This window comes from Nannobrachium achirus, assembly GCF_963921795.1.
Source record: "Nannobrachium achirus genome assembly, chromosome: 10".
Taxonomy (NCBI): domain Eukaryota; kingdom Metazoa; phylum Chordata; class Actinopteri; order Myctophiformes; family Myctophidae; genus Nannobrachium; species Nannobrachium achirus.
The window spans coordinates 25605594-25622802 of NC_137819.1; the positions used below are offsets into that span (position 1 = coordinate 25605594).

General features: G+C 44.0%; 1 protein-coding gene across 1 annotated transcript in view; it reads right to left on the bottom strand.

Annotated features, from left to right (window-relative positions):
• The window catches only part of csmd3b (CUB and Sushi multiple domains 3b), a gene marked incomplete at both ends in the record, with an annotated part of 797030 nt that overhangs the window by 180917 nt on the left and 598904 nt on the right, over positions 1-17209 (bottom strand). Inside the window, 4 exon segments of the mRNA XM_080735998.1 lie at positions 8885-9073; positions 10885-11072; positions 15126-15264; positions 15934-16128. Coding sequence (XP_080592124.1) covers positions 8885-9073; positions 10885-11072; positions 15126-15264; positions 15934-16128 — 711 coding nt within the window.

Genomic DNA, 17209 nt, shown 5'->3' on the forward strand with positions numbered 1-17209 from the left:
CCGTTCTTCCCACCGGCACGCGCGTTCTCCAGATATGGGCATAAAATGAATCCCCGAATGGGGAGCTGATGTCTGACATCAGAGTTTTCCGCAACCGGTACTGTGTGTGCAGAGATCTCCATATATGGGCATAAGGGGACAAAGGCAAACAGATGGTCAAAACGGGTCCTATGACAACAGGTATATTGGGGTTTGCATTAAAGGGTGGGGACAAAGGCTAACAGATGGTCAACCGGTACTGTGTGTGCAGAGATCTCCATATATGGGCATAAGGGGACAAAGGCAAACAGATGGTCAAAACGGGTCCTATGACAACAGGTATATTGGGGTTTGCATTAAAGGGTGGGGACAAAGGCTAACAGATGGTCAAAACGGGTCCTATGACAACAGGTATATTGGGGTTTGCATTAAAGGGTGGGGCATTCATGGGGTCCGCTCCAAAAAAGAAAATAAAAGAGACAAAGACAAACATAAGACAAGCGACAAAGCGTGGGACTGGGAGGATGACTTGAATGATGCAGATTTAAGCAGGCTGTGTATTCTGCTTAAAGAAGAAACAAACAAAAAGCGACAGAGATCTCATATATGGGCATAAAATGGACGCAGATAAACAGATATCTCCATATACGGGCATAAAGGGACACAGACAGACAGATACAGAGATCTCCATATATGGGCATAAATAAGCAGGCTGTGTATTCTGCTTAAAGAAGAAACAAACAAAAAGCGACAGAGATCTCATATATGGGCATAAAATGGACGCAGATAAACAGATATCTCCATATACGGGCATAAAGGGACACAGACAGACAGATACAGAGATCTCCATATATGGGCATAAAATGGACGCAAATAGACAGATATCTCCATATATGGGCATATGGGCATAAAATGGACTCAGAACTATATCTGCAGTGATCTCCATATATGGACATAAAATGGACGCCGACAGACAGACAGATACAGATATCTCCATATATGGGCATAAATGGACACAGGCAAACAGATGGTCAAAACGGGTCCTATGACAACAGGTATAATGGGGTTTGCATTAAAGGGCGGGGCATTCATTCCCTATTTACATCCTTCCCGAGTTGGCCAGGTCACCGACTAGACGCTGGGCCGCCCGAAGGGCGGCCCAGCTTCTAGTATTTTAAATGGGCAGAATTACGAAAGCCAGCCTATTATGTGAGGAGAACTATAATCTGGCTGTCATCTTCCTACCCAAGATGCACTGCGCTTTCTCTTTCTATTTCTATTCTCTCTCTGATCCAGAGGATTAAACTAATTAAAACATATATTTTTGGGGGAAAACTACTGTTTTGCTATGTAATTACTGTACCTTTTTCTTCCCTTTTTATTAATATCACGTAGATGTGTTTTTTTGGGTACTTTATATAGCTGTAATGAGGCTATGAAAAAAAGAAAAATCCCATCCACTTCCACTATAAAAGAATCTGCAATGGTGATTCTGTCCCACTGGGATTAAACAAATTCAAACATATATTTTCGGGGAAACCCCCTGTTTTGCAATGTAACTACTGTACCTTTGTCTTCCCTTTTTATTAATATCACCTAGATGTTTTTCCTTTGGTACTTTAAATTGCAATAATGAGGCAATGAAAATACCCTCTCCCCCCATTCACTGCCACTATAAAAACAATCTGCCCAGGGTCATCTGTACCACCATAGTAACAGGGCAGAATGGGCGGGATTTGCAAAGGGGAGAATTATGGAGACACCCATGGGTATATCTGCTACCAACACCCATTACTGTCGTTGTTAGGGAGAGATGGGGAGATGGAGAGGGCCTATCTAACCATTACAATAACCTGGCCAATGTTGGGTCCCGGAACCTGAACATGATGATCAGTGTACAGTATGTGTATGACTGTATGTGTATGTGTATGTGTATGTGTATGTGTATGTGTATGTGTATGTGTATGTGTATGTGTAGTCAGTGCAATAAACGCTGGGCAATAACCGCACAAAACGGAACATGTGGGGGTGCACACAAGGAGCGTCATTGCTGTCATTCGGAAACCTTGTACGGAATGTCCAGTTACTATGAGGGAATGGAAAAAAGTAGTAGTAATTATTTAGTCACAAGCTCTTGCTAATCATTTTTCCAAATATTTATATATTTATAAAATCCACAGACAGACCAATTTCAACCCGGTGTCCCAATTCTTGGCATTATCTATAGGTGAATGTTCTTCAAAAGCAGCAACAATAGCAGATATACTGTCCTCTACTCTCGCCTTCACCTTCCATAGCTTTTTGGAACTATATATCTCAACGAGGAACAGAAACATGGACCACCGACTGTCTTTTTAAAAGAAATGGCTTGACTAGTACACCAATTCATCCGCTGGTTGTAGTGTACCATGTTTCTCGAATCCTCCTGACTGGTATCTGTTAGAAAAGTGCGCTGTCATTTTGGAGATACTCTGGGAAAGATGGGCTTTCCATTCAAGGTGTTCCAGCATAAATAAAGAGCCAACTCAAAACTTTTAATTGTTTGTTTAAAGAACAAATAAAATAGTTTTGACTCTAAAGCAAGAAAAACAACAAAGGTTTTCCTTGATAGTACGCTATGAGTTTGATGCTAATGCAACCACTAGAAAGTAGCTGTCCTCCAGTTGTCCTCTGAGAGCTTTTTGTTTTATGTGAACAAAGTTTTTACTTCAAGTTTTGGAATTAGAGACCAATTAAGCCATAAGAGGATATTCAAACCACAATGGGCCTAGGAACCGGGCCTGGGGATCTCCCCTGAAGCTTCTATACATAATTCAACAGCCTTTTCCTTTCCTTTTCTTTTTGTGAAGTGAAGTACCTGTGTTGAAATAGGAGCACTGGTTACCAGCACCGTGAAGACACACTGGGGCTAGTTTTCAACGGTGTACCATGTGGTTAAGTGCATTTAGCTGATGTCCCAAGTCCAAATGGGTCCTTGATTAGATAGTTAGAATGAAGACCAGCAGTACTTTGGTATTCCCCAGGAGCCCAAATTAAGAATCAGTACTTGTGGGTGCCACAGTCATAAAGTTGACATCGGGCCCCCAGCTAAATATGGGCAAAAATCTGTTGTAATTATAAACTAGAATATGCATAATGCTTGCATGTAATGCCAGGTGGCTCTCTGATGTCTCTTGTAATTGGTCCCGGTTACCGACTGTAAGGGGGACCAATTACAAGACGCTTGAACTTTTAAAGTCATTATTACTTTTTTACCCTTTAGAGTACAAAGTCCCCTTAAAGGAGTAGTTCACCCCCAAAATGATTGATTCCGAAAGGGGACCCAAAAGCATTCGGCTCCCCATCCGGAATCAAAAGAAATATATTATTGTCTCCATGGCATGAGTAATCAATAGAAAAAAGTCATATTGGGGGTGAACTACTCCTTTAAGGTTACATTGAGCACTGGGTCAAGGGTAAAAAAATAATAATTAAAAATCTCTCAAACTTTTATGAAGTGTTTCTTTTGCATTGAATTAATGCTGATAATGTTTTGTGATAGCACAATCAGAATTTTTTTTTACTGCCGATTCACCCTAGCACACAACACATGCACGCATTGCACACAACACCACATGCAGCAAGAAGGCAATCAATTATTAAGAGCAGCGTTTTCTCTGCCAGGCAGAGAATGCCTTTTAATGCACAACGCTGATCTTTGTCGGAAATCTGAGGGACCAAATTCATCTATGGCTGTCTCTCTCTATCTGTATGCCTCTCTCTCTCTCTCTCTCTCTCTCTCTCTCTCTCTCTCTCTCTCTCCCTCTCTTTCTCTCTCTCTCTCTGCAGTGTGCTGAATGAGGACATATACATATATATGGGGGATTCAGGTTATAATAAAATAGGCAACAAAGGATCCAGCGGCTTTTCTTTCCTTTTCTTTTCTAACCACCTCGTCAGAGGAAGCCACTGCTCAGACTGAACTGAATTCAAATCTCCCTAACAAGAGATGGGGGGGGGGAACAAGCTGACAAACACATCCTCATCTCCGCACCTACTACTTATGCCCTCATTCCTGTTACACTTCTACCACCTCTCTCTTTCCCTCCTTCCTGCGCGTGCGTGCGTACGTGCGTGCGTGTGTGTGTGTGTGTGCGCGTGCGTGCGTGTGTCCCTCTCTAGTACTCCCTGATCATGTCCTGATTGGAAAAGGGAGGGGGTGGAGGGCAAGAAAGGGGAAAGAGGAGTGTGAGAGAGAGGGGAAGTGACATCGGCTTCTCCATCCCGGTGCCCACTCACCCATACACACGCACGCACGCACACAAACACACACACACACACACACACACACACACACACACACACACACACACACACACACACACACACACACACACACACACACACACACACACACACACACACACACACACACACACACACACACACTCGTGCTCTGTGGCCCTGTGTGTGATTTGATTGTGGTTAGGACAGAGCCGAGGTGACAGCCAGCGCTGGCCCTCGATGCGCCCACTGCAGACCTCCCTGTTTTTATGCTTCACAGAGGAGGGGAGGTGACAGGAGGTACACTGATGCGCGCACACACACACACACACGCACGCACGCACGCACACACACGCACACACACACACAACGCACACATGCAAGCAACGCAGACACGTAGGAATATGTGCACACCAGGCACACATGTACTGCTGCACATATAGGTGCGAATGGGTACAAGCGTGCGTGCGCACATAATCACACTCACAGCGTGTCTCGCTCATGCACGCGCACGTGCACACGCACACGCACACACACACACACACACACACACACACACACACACACACACATACACACACACACACACACACACACACACACACACACACACACACGCTTGGAGGCAGGCACACACACAGACAGATCTCTAATCTTCTCTTCAAATCACCTCCTGTCAGCCATAGCAGCCTTCACTGCAAATAGCTTGGTGCTTTCTGTGTGTGTGTTTGTGTGTGTGTGTGTGTGTGTGTGTGTGTGTGTGTGTGTGTGTGTGCGCGCGTGCGTGCGTGTGTGTGTGTGTGTGTGTGCACCAGTGGTTTGCTCTCTGTACAAGATGCCCAGTGACGATCAGTGACTGCATCAGCGATTCCTTTCACACGGTGAAAGAGGTTCTTTTTATATAGCGCTGGAAAGCCACATCAAATGTACGCGCACACACCGAACAGATGACAGGTGCAGTCTAACATCCAGAGCAGTTCTCACGTCGGCACGCTTTGCTTCTGCTTTATTGTTCCTGGCATTCAATGTGTTTCTGATCTAAACCGTATACGTATACGGTGTATGTTATATCTATATCTATATCTACAGTGCTATATGAAGTCAAGTTGTGGCGGGTGGGCGGGCCGTGTCTGTGTGTGCACCAGTGGTGGAAAAAGTACTCAGATGCTTTACTTAAGTAAAAGTATCAATACTGCAATATAGAAATGCTCCGTTACAAGTGAAAGTCTGTAATTAAAAATGTACTTGAGTAAAGCCCTTTGCACACAGGCGCGTTTAACCGCACGGATAAAACGGACAATATAATTTTTTGAAAAGAAAACAATGATTCTCTATGACCTCATGCACACCGGCTCCGAATTAGCCGTGCGACGAGTGGTTGCCGCCGTGCGTTTTTTTCTCGATCGAAACCAGTTCGATTCGTGCGTCTTGTCGCATGCGGTAAAAAACTCATCACTCCTTTTATGACTACTTTTTGGATCCGCAGCGCCGATTCCGCACAGCCTTGCACACCAAATCCAATGCGTTTTATTCATGCCGCAAACGAAAAAAACGCAACTGTCCTGTGTGCAAAGGGCTTAAAAGTGCAAAAGTATTGGGATCAAAATAAAGTACCAAAAGTAAAAGTACAAAATGTTTGAAAATAGCAGATCTACAAGCTCACAACGCGTTGCGATGCGACACGTTGTGAGCTTGTAGATCAGCTATTTTCAAATAGCCTAGGTATAAAATAGGGCTAAAGTGGATTAATGTATGTTTTATAATATAATCATTTATATCTGCAAAGTAACAAGTACCTAAAGTTTTCAAATAAATGTAGTGGAGTAAAAGTACAATATTTGCCTCTGAGATGTAGTGGAGTAGAAGTAAAAGTACTGAAAAACTGGAAATACTCAAGTAAAATACAAATACCTCAAAACTGTACTTAATTACAGTACTTAAGTAAATGTACTTATACCACTGGTGTGCACAGATATGCCCATGTACAGTATGGACTGGAATCAGTGTTTCTCAAACTTCAACATTTCAAGGTGTCCCCTTAACTCTGGCAGTGTACAAATGGAACCAAATGGACCCGTCAGGGTTCATTTGGTTCCATTTGTACACTGTCTGAGTTACAGACTTGTATGGTTCAATTTAGACCCCCCTAAAGGAACCCACAAAGTCCAACACCACAGCTCCATGATGTTGGCTAGTCCGTACTCTTTCTTGCATTGCATCAAATCACATCCTATAGCTGGACAACAAGGGGCCTAATTCACCCACACAATAAGCCAGCCAATGGTGGGTAATGGTGGGCAAGATTTGTGAACTGTTGTGATAAAAGAAGGCTAGAGACTGGAACACAACCACCCTAAGCACTACAAACCATCTGAGTCTTTAATGTTTCTTATACTATCTAAAATGTATCTACAATGCTGTGATTTGTTCCAAAAGCTTTATACCCTCTGTGTGTGTATATCTCTCTATCTCTCTCTCTCTCTCTCGGATGCTATTTATTTATGTAGTCTTTATTATATTTTGTTGATTGATACAGAGAAAAGAGCTGTGGGGGAGACATTGTAGCAGGTCTCAAACCTAAAGGGCTGCTGGCATCCGTACGCTTTCAAAGCACAAGGACTGTCTTAACTGTCTGCACCAGTGACAAGCTGTACTTTGCAGTTTTGCTTTTTGTGTCCAAGGCACAACAATGGGCAAGTCACCTACAGTATATTAACAACTTGGGGGCCAAACTCGTTCAGTAACGAGATACGGCCACTGGAGGTCACTGTGCCAAAACGAAGTTGTCTCGTCCCTCAACGAGACAAAGGGTTAACTTGAGGCGCTTTTCCACTGCAAGGTGGAACCAGAACTTTCAGGAACCAGAACCTATTTTTTTGGTTCTGGTTGTGTTTCCATTGCGAACGGCCCGGTTCCAGACAAGGTTCCTGGAACCCCCTGGAACCTTTTTTCAGCCCTGCTCCTGATGTAGAACTAAACTTGAGTTCTGAGAACCTATGGGCGGGGCTAGCAGCGCTCCTGCTCTCGATTGGTCGAGCGGAGGTAACGACACCGAGGAGAAATCTCTCACAACACAACAGCGTCATTTTTAAAATCCTATTCCGACAGACAGAAACACTATGGACGAACGTCAGACGACAGCCACGACACTTTGGTCAAGTGTGATGATACAGGCTCTTTTATTTGTGTCTGGGCGGGAGAAGAAAATATCCAGAAGGAGCTAGAAGCATCCGTTCTACTAAATGAAAGGATTTTCAAACAAATTCCGTCGCCGTCGTGTCGTCTTTCTGAAATGGGCGTCGAGTGACGAGTGCACAAGCAGGCAGACACGGTGCCAAGCAAAAATAAAGAAAATGTACGTCGATAGACCGACAACAAACTAAAACAGTGGAGATAAGCATTTCTACATTCCTCCGTCCATTGGTGACTCGAGTCAGCACTCAGCAGCCGGTGTGTGTGTGTGTGTGTGCGTGTGCGTGCGTGTGTGTGTGTGAGAGAGACACGCTTTTTTTCTCCCTAGAGCAAAAGCAGCGTACCAGCTCAGTACAGTTAGCAGCTTGTTTGAACGTTCTATTGTTTTTTATTTTCTTCATTTTAATATCCAGAAAGTAGTAACTAAAGACGTATTTCTTACATAGAGCTGTTATTTTAGATTTTAGTTTCCCGAATGTGCTGTTCAAATGACCAGCTATTTTGTCTCAGCCAAATCAGGCTGACCAGTTGAGCTTCCCGGTTGGGTCTGGTTATATGGAAACAAAAGCAGAACTTGGTTCTGGAACTTCACAGGTTCTTGAAAGTTCTTGGTTCTGGAAAGTTCAGGTTCTAGTTCTGGGTTGGCCCTGCAGTGGAAATGCGCCTTTGGTTACGTGCAGCTGCATCCGTCCTGTGTACCCTGTGAAAGACCCTGGTCCATACGTCATACCGTGGCTCGCAGAGAAACAAAATGGAGGATCTAGGCTGCATACACTTCCATTCTAGGCTGAAAGATAAAAACAGCTTTATCTATGAATAAGGTGCAAAGAACGCCAGGGAAGCAGAGATCTGTCTGTTTTCACGGCGACACTTTACCGCGATGGTCGGCCCCAGTTTGGATTTTAGTTTCGCGAGCGTTTGCAAACAAATGGATTATCTTCCTCAATCGTCAGTGGACACTCACGTACACACGCACAAAGCTTCCAAGGCTCTTCAAAATTAAAGCGTAAGTGAACGACGGCAGCAGCAACAGCTAGAAATGTTAGAAACCTTGGCTTCCATTGTGTTAATAGCAAATAGTCAAACTATACGTTCACAATGCACCTCCACCGGCTGTCAGTCTGTCACATGTCACGGTCAGTCTGTCACACGTCACGTCACACTTTTGCCACTGTTGCCCCTTATCCATGCCAAACTTTGCACACACTGATTTGCTACCATTGCCTTCTAAAGTTTTGTATGCAACCTGACGGTCGCTTATCTCCCTATTTAGGGAGTCTTGCGGTAATAATTTTAATCATTTTCACCTATCTTACAATATGACATGTCTAAAATAGGGACAACAGGTTGAACGTAGTCAAATATTTCTTTTTTACATTACAGCAGTGTGCTTTGGGAACCACAGTTTTACAGTATATATAACTGAGTTTATATAGTCAAAGTCACGTACCATCACACGTGGGCAATGGATGGCTCCACCAATGGTTCTTCTCACAGACGAGCGGCTCCTCGTGGCTGAGTCTGTAGCCAGAGTCACACCCAAACGACACCGTGGAGCCGATGGAGAAGTCCTGCCCGTACCGAATGCCGTTGACCGGGATGCCTGGGTCCAAGCACGAGTAGCTGTCCACTGTTACGCCTTGATCAGAAAAACAAAGCCCTCTCAGATGTCTATTACAGTAAAATGCAATTTACTTATTCAACGCTTAAGCCCTTATCAGAGTCTGCGGTGAAGAGCCTATCACCGCAAATTGTAGGTGATAAGCTATCCACCTAAAGTGAGAAAACAAGTGGAGGCCAGCATCATAGTCAGTCACGGTGAAGTCCTATCACTGTGACTGACTGGTCTAGATCGACCAATCAGTGAACGGGGTGATGGGCCGATCTGTCTGATAGTAAAAACAGAGAGATGTGTCGGGGTAGCCTGACACTTCAGTCCGCACATCACCACCCCCTGCTGGTGGGTGGTGTGTAGTGTGGACTGAAGCTGCACACCTTTTAATCTATTTCGAAAGCGCCCAAAGAGCGGGCGCATTGAATGGGCCAATCAGGGTTGTATGCTTGGGGCACATGGTGTGGCTGCTCCGGTCCCAGCCCCCTCCAAACAGAGCTCTTGAGCTCACGTGAGACTCGCTCGTGGACTCTGATTGGTGTCCTCTGCCCACGTGAGAGTCTAGTGGACTCTGATTGGTCCGTGAAAACTGTCATGGCGGAGTCAGACTCGACTCGTATTATTTTAATAAACTATGAAATAGTGCCGTTTCTTCACGTTTTAATACCATTTTGCACTAACGTAAACATGCAGACATATAATATGTTATGAGAAATAACGTATTTTTGCAATGTCACGCCACGTCGCCGTCGCGTGTGTGTGTGTGTGTGTGTGTGTATGTGTGTGTGTGTGTGTGTGACGTCAATAGGCTTTAGCCCCCCCCCCCGCCGAAATAGAATGTCTGCCCTCAATTTCAGACTCTCATCCCGAAGTGAAACGTAGTGTGAGATGTCTGGCGCTCGCAGTCAGGCAAGTGTCGGGGTTCGCGGTGGATAGCTCTTTACCCCGAGTAATGACGTAGTGTTGTAGTTTTATGACTTAAAAAGACTACACCGCTTATCACCGTGGTGCCTACTATGATAAGGGATTTACAGGGACACAGATAGGGACGGCATGTATATTGTGTTCGTGGTGTATGTTTTCAGTGTACGTGGGTTTGATTTGCTGGGGGGGGGGGGGGCAGGATTATCCATGCCACTGATTTTATATCCCCCTCAGCACTGGTAGGCAGTGGTGGAAAAAGTACCCAATGTTTTACTTAAATTAAAGTATCAATACTGCAATATAGAAATACTCTGTTACAAGTAAAGGTTCGGAATGTACACAATTATTGTGAGCTTGTAGATCGGCTATTTTCAAGTAGCCTAGGTATAAAATAGGGCTAAAGTAGTTAAATGTATGTTTTATAATATTATAATTTATACCTGCAAAGTAACTAATAACTAAAGTTTTCAAATAACTCTAGTGGAGTAACATTTGCCTCTGAGATTGTATTGGAGTAGAAGTAAAAGTATTGGAAATTGGAAATACTCAAGTAAAGTACAAATACCTCAAAATTGTACTTAAGTACTGTACTTAAGTAAATGTACTTAGTTACTTTACACCACTGCTGGTAGGGATATGGTTTATCCCTGCTGCTTGTGATCAGACTGTGTTAAATACTGTACATGTATTTTCTTTTGGGAAAGTTAGACTGTCTGAAATATTTGACATTTATATTGTAATTTAACAATTTAATTAAAGAAATGCATGTTAACCACATGTTATGGTTTGATTGATAGCTGATTGACTGTGTTTATTAACCACTTTATCCGCAGCATGCTTGTTGTAAGTTGTAAAGTTACATTTTAGAAAGGACCGTTGACGTGTTTATAGTATGAAGTTGTTCTGTTACTTACTTTCATATAATATCTTGAAGCCAGCATTTGAGCGACTGTTGTCAGTGGTAAACAGCAGATACAGGAAGTTGCTACTGCTGAACAGGAACTGAGGCACCTGGGATCCATTGAAGGAGCCAATCAGAGGAGACAGGAGGTTGGGCCCATCATGGATCTCCAGGAAGTCATAGCCCAACTCTGTCTGGAACCTTTCATAAATAACAAAGAAAGACAGTAAAGAACCCCCTTTTTTTTTACAATGCCACAGAATCATCAAATTGACAATATCAGGTTTTGAGCCTGCATGAAATGTACTTTTAAATGGAGTAACTACCACCAGTTTGAAGTTCCAAGAAACTTTGAGGCTCCGAGCATTAAATGCTGAATTTGACCATAGCTTTTAACAGCTTTTTGGTTAAATGCAAATGTCTCTGACTGACTGAGTCACTGAGTAATGAAGTTACACCACTGGTCAGCCGGTTGGCCGATCCATTAATTAATCGCAGAGCAATCGTCCAGACAATTCTGATACCCGGGGCTGGTGCTACTTATCTTGTCTTGTCTTATACGCGGCCAATCGACCATGTCAAGTACAGATCTGCGCCCTGGTCAAGTTCATTTCAGGTCTCTACACAGTACGTAATATTTGCCAAACAGTAAAATAATTTCTGAGCACAAGAAGAAGATTACACCCTACCGTAATCTATTCAATCCAAAGTAAAAGAGAATTCGTTTCGAAGTAATTCAAACTTTTCGGTAATCAGAATCCTCCATTATAACCCCCAAAGCCTTTTCATAAACGCAATAATCCCAAAACAATTATTGCCATCGGTTTGGATAGTTGTAATTGCGTACTGCCGCTTAACATCACACTCCCGAGAGAGAGGGAGATAGAACGAAGCAGAAGTGTGAGTGCGTTGCGTGTGTGCGTGTTTGTGTGCATGATGTGTGTGTGTGAAAGAGAGAGAGGGACAGAGTCAGAGGCAGAACGATAAGAATATGTTTTTAAGCATGTCTGGGCTCTCATAGAGACGGAGATGGCAAATTATATATTACTAGAAGGTCGGCCGGCTACGCCGGCCTCCCCTCTAGGTTGTCGCGTTGCGTCTATAGGAGTAGATATTCGTCGAAAACAAACCCCAGAGGTACAGGGTGGCCACGATCTGATGTATTGTTTTATACTATTTTTGCGGCAGTGTGGTGTGTGTAATGGCCAAATATGTTTTTTTTGAGAAAAAAAAAGTTTTTTGAGAAAAAAAAGTTTTTTCAGTAAAAAAAAGTTTTTTGAGAAGAGGAAAAAAAAAGTTTTTTGAGAATTTTTTTTTTTTTTTTTTTTTTTTTTTAAAGTTTTTTGAGAAGAAAAAAAAATTGAGAAAAAAATTTTTTTTTGAGAAAAAAAAATTTGGAAAAAAAAGTTTTGAAAAAAAAAAAAAAAAACCTATTGGTGATGCGATGACGTGGTGTATACGGATGTTACTGCGATTGAGGTGAAAGAGAAAAGTGGAAAGTTGTGAGCTAACTATTAGCTATTTTGTGTGTGTGTGTGTGTGTGTGTGTGTGTGTGTGTGTGTGTGTGTGTGTGTGACACAGCCCTCCCTCTCTGTTGTAAATGTAATTCGATACACTGCCCCGCTCCTCTCCCCTTCCCTCCCCTTCCCTCTCTCTCTCTCTCTCTCTCTCTCTCTCTCTCTCAGTGCCTGTGTGAGTATAGGCTTCAAACATGTCCGTTTTGTGGAGGCTTCATGTCCGTTGCTTGGAGGCTTCATGTCCGTTGCTTGAAGTGGGCTGCGGCTTTAAGCCAATTGTAAATACTAGAAGCTCGGCCGGCGGAGCGTCTAGTCGGCGACCTGGCCAACTCGGGAACAATGTAAATAGGGAATGAATGCCCGCCCGCTCTTTAATGCAAACGCCATTATACCTGTTGTCAGAGGATCCGTTTTGACCATCTGTTTGCGCGTGTCCATTTATGCCCATATATGGAGTTATCTGTCTCTAAGCGTCCATTTTATGCCCATATATGGAGATCTCTGTAGGACCCGTATTGACCATCTGTTTGCCTGTGTCCATTTATGCTCATATATGGAGATATCTGTATCTGTCTGTCTGCATCCATTTTATGCCCATATATGGAGATCTCTGTATCTGTCTGTCTGTCTGTGTCCCTTTATTCCCATTATGGAGATCTCTGTATCTGTCTGTGCCTCCGACTGTGTTGCAGACACAGTGCCAGTTCCCCCTTTAATGCAAACCCCATTGTACCTGGGCACAGGCCATTATGTTTGCCTGTGTCCATTTAAGCCCATATATGAATATCAGAACATGTCATACTGATAACATTCAATACGTAACCATGGCATTTTGTGTTGACTCATGTAGCGTACATGATGTCAGAGCCTTTAATGAAGTGATGTCACAATGAGTCAGCGCTTGCGCCGATTTCCTCCGGAACAGCCTGATGTCAACAATCAGCTCCGCATAAGGAGATTCCAAACGTTTTGCGCCGGTTTCGGAAAACCGCGAGTCGGGTCGGGTCGAGGCCCGGCACTGCACTCCGCGCCGCGGCGGGGAACGCGCGTGCCGAATCTGAAGCCGGTGGGACGAACGGTTCTCGAGATACGTGGATTACATACACACAGACAGACACGCAGAGACGTTTGACCATCTGTTTGCCTGTGTCCATTTATGCCCATATATGGAGTTATCTGTCTCTAAGCGTCCATTTTATGCCCATATATGGAGATCTCTGTAGGACCCGTATTGACCATCTGTTTGCCTGTGTCCATTTATGCTCATATATGGAGATATCTGTATCTGTCTGTCTGCATCCATTTTATGCCCATATATGGAGATCTCTGTATCTGTCTGTCTGTCTGTGTCCCTTTATTCCCATTATGGAGATCTCTGTATCTGACTGTGCCTCCGGCGTCCATTTTATGTCCATATATGGAGATCACTGCAGATATAGTTCTGGGTCCATTTTATGCCCATATATGCCCATATATGGAGATATCTGTCTATTTGCGTCCATTTCATGCCCATATATGGAGATCTCTGTATCTGTCTGTCTGTGCATCTGTTTGCCTGTGTCCATTTATGCCCATATATGGAGATATCTGTTATCTGTCTGTCTGTCTGTCAGCGTCCATTTTATGTCCATATATGGAGATCACTGCAGATATAGTTCTGGGTCCATTTTATGCCCATATATGCCCATATATGTAGATATCTGTCTATTTGCGTCTATTTCATGCCCATATATGGAGATCTCTGTATCTGTCTGTCTGTGTCCCTTTATGCCCGTATATGGAGATCTTTGTGATTCTGCGTAAATGTTATGCCCATATATGCCATTTGTGTCCATTTTATGCCCATTTATGGAGATCTCTGTATCCGTCTGTCTATATTCAGAGATTTTTTGTTGACTCATGTGGCGTACGTGATGTCAGAGCCTTTTATGAAGTGATGTCACAATGAGTCAGAGCTTTCGCCGATTTCCTCCGGAACAGCCTGATGTCAACAATCAACCCCGCATAAGGAGATTCCGAACGTTTCGCGCCGGTTCGGGAAAACCGCGCGTCGGGTCGGGTCGAGACCCGGCACTGCACTCCGTGCCGCGGCGGGGAACGCGCGTGCCGAATCTGAAGCCGGTGGGACGAACGGTTCTCGAGATACGCGGATTACATACACGCAGACAGACACGCAGAGACTTCTCGCATTTATAGATAGATTATATCGTCGTTGTCGGGCGGAAACCTCGTATCTCCAAATTTCAAATGTGCACCTTCTTTCGCAAAGTAAAGCCCTGCTTCATCATACAAGGCCGTCGCAAAGAGTAGTGAAAACAGCAGATCTACAAGCACACAACGCCTCGCACAGCTGTTTTCACTAGTTTAAATCATTTTTAAAATGATAAATACAAAACAAACGGTTTTGGACGTACAAGGTTTCCACCCGACAACGACGATATATTTATCACATTTTTGTGAATTCATAATGGCAGATCCACTGTCAGGTGCTGACGTCATTGCCAAGTCACCGCTCAGAGAGCACGCCATCGCAAGAACCGGCTAGAATAGAAAATAAGCAGTTGTCAGTCGTGTCAAACCGAGCGCCCGGGATCATTGAAGGGAAGTGCCGCTCCGGGTTCTGCTAACTGCTCTCATTGCCCATTCACAGCTCTTACCCAGTCTTTTTAATAACCATAAACCAAATCCTAACTGTCACTCACAACCACAGGCCCCAACCACGCTCCAACCACGCACCTGTCAAAGGTAACCTTGATGGACCGCCCGGGCTCTGCCTCAATCACCCATTCACAGCTCAGGGAGTCTTTGTAGTAACCAGGCCAGCCAGGGGACAGAATCACTCCAGTGGGGGCTGAATAGTGGCCTCCACATGGGGCTATAGTATAGAGAGAAAGAGAGAGACACACACACACAGGATTTAGAGTTATATTCTTTTTTGTTCTGTTTTTGTCCTTCTGTTGAAATTCTGCAGCCGGGAGCCGATCCCAGGGCCAAGACAATTAGAAACAATGGGCAATTTGGAATCTTCAACCCATCACTCTTGCACACCTTGGCTGAGGGAGGAAACCATAGCATACAGAATAAACCCATTAAAAAAGGGGCCAGAGATTGAACCCAGGACCTTCTTGCTGTGACAGAAGTATTAATCACTGACCTACTGTGCTACCTTATTACAGATGTGCTGTTTCATATCTTCGGGATTTACTACTCTTTTCCTGAAAAATGTTCCAGGTTTTTTTTCCCTGTTTTGCCTTTCTAATTTTCATGGAGAATGGAGCGTATTTTTGCAGATACTCGCAAATGGCAAGAAACCACTCCATTCCCATTAAAAAGCAGAATCCACCTTCATAGGAAGATTTAAAAAGTCAGAGAAGGTAATAAAAATAGAAAAAAAAAATAGCTACAAGCTCAATGTTCTGCCAATCTACTGTCTTGCCAAAGGCAGGACACGTGAAGTTTTTAAATGGCATATCTGTATCTCAGGTAATGTGGCATTATGTGTTGCAATTTCTACTATGGAAATGATTATGAATCAAAGGTTTACCTTCGCATTTAGGGATAGGTCCGCTCCACATGACCTTCCCTTTGTCTAGCTGACAGGTGATGGTCTCAGACCCTTGGGTTTTTATGAAGCCGTCCTCACAGACCACGGATATGGAGCTGCCGAGCTGGAAGCTGTCCCCAAAGCGCCGGGCATTGATGGGAATGCCAGGGTCTGGACACTCGTTATGGCCGAATGCTGCGTAAAAAAAAAAGAAAAGAAGAGAGCTTCAACACAATATCTGATTCTCTCAGAGAGAGAGAGAGAGAGAGAGAGAGAGAGAGAGAGGGAGAGAGAGAGAGAGGTGTAATCAGGAACTATCTCAGAGGAAATGACCGGGCACTCATCGAGATGGAGATGGCAAATGATATGATACGATCCGACTCGGGACTTTTGACTAGTTAATATGCCGCACAGTGATCCCATGCAAATATTGTATCAGGGTACGGTTACACTTGTAATTTCCAAGCAATTTTCTGAGATTGGATCATAAAGATGGGACGTTATGAGCCCACATCTCTGAGGCACTGCAAAAATGTCCCCCGTGACTTTCCTGTCATCTTGTGTCACACGGTTAGTGATGTGACGATGGATTGCCTCTCAGCGGTTGTGACATCTAGACCCAGGGGCGTCACAAGGGGGGGGGCAGGGTGTAGGGGCCTTGATTATTTTATACTTTAGCTATTGAAAAATGACAGATATACAAGCTCACGGCGGAGATCTGCTATTTTTGAAAAGTGATATTATGGCCAACGGCTGCTGCAAACAGACAGACAAGCACACGCACGCACATACCGACCAACGCAGAGACACTGCGGCAGACATAAAGACATACACCGACTACAGACAAAGGAAGGTATAGACACCAGCCAACATGCAGACACTAGAGACAGAGACAAGCGCACATTGACGCACCCCTCCCCCCTCCCCCAAGGGAAAAACAGTGATGGATTTGTCTGACATTTACTGATGTGTCCTTTATCTAACATTAACACTAAATTAGAAACTAAATGCATGTGCGTGCATGTGTATGTACGTGCTTGTGTATGCATGAGTGTGTATAAGCGTGCATGCGAATGTGTGTATGCGTGCGTGCGTCCACTGGACTATAGAGGAATCCATTATGTTTTGAAGAACTTTAATGTCACTATGTTCATTAATTCAAAGGCAACAGCAGACACGGGCAACCGTAGACAGTAACAGTACATTAACCTCAAGCCACACCGTCCACAGTTGTCTTCGCGGCTTCCAGACAGATTGAAGACGCCACTTGTTGCAG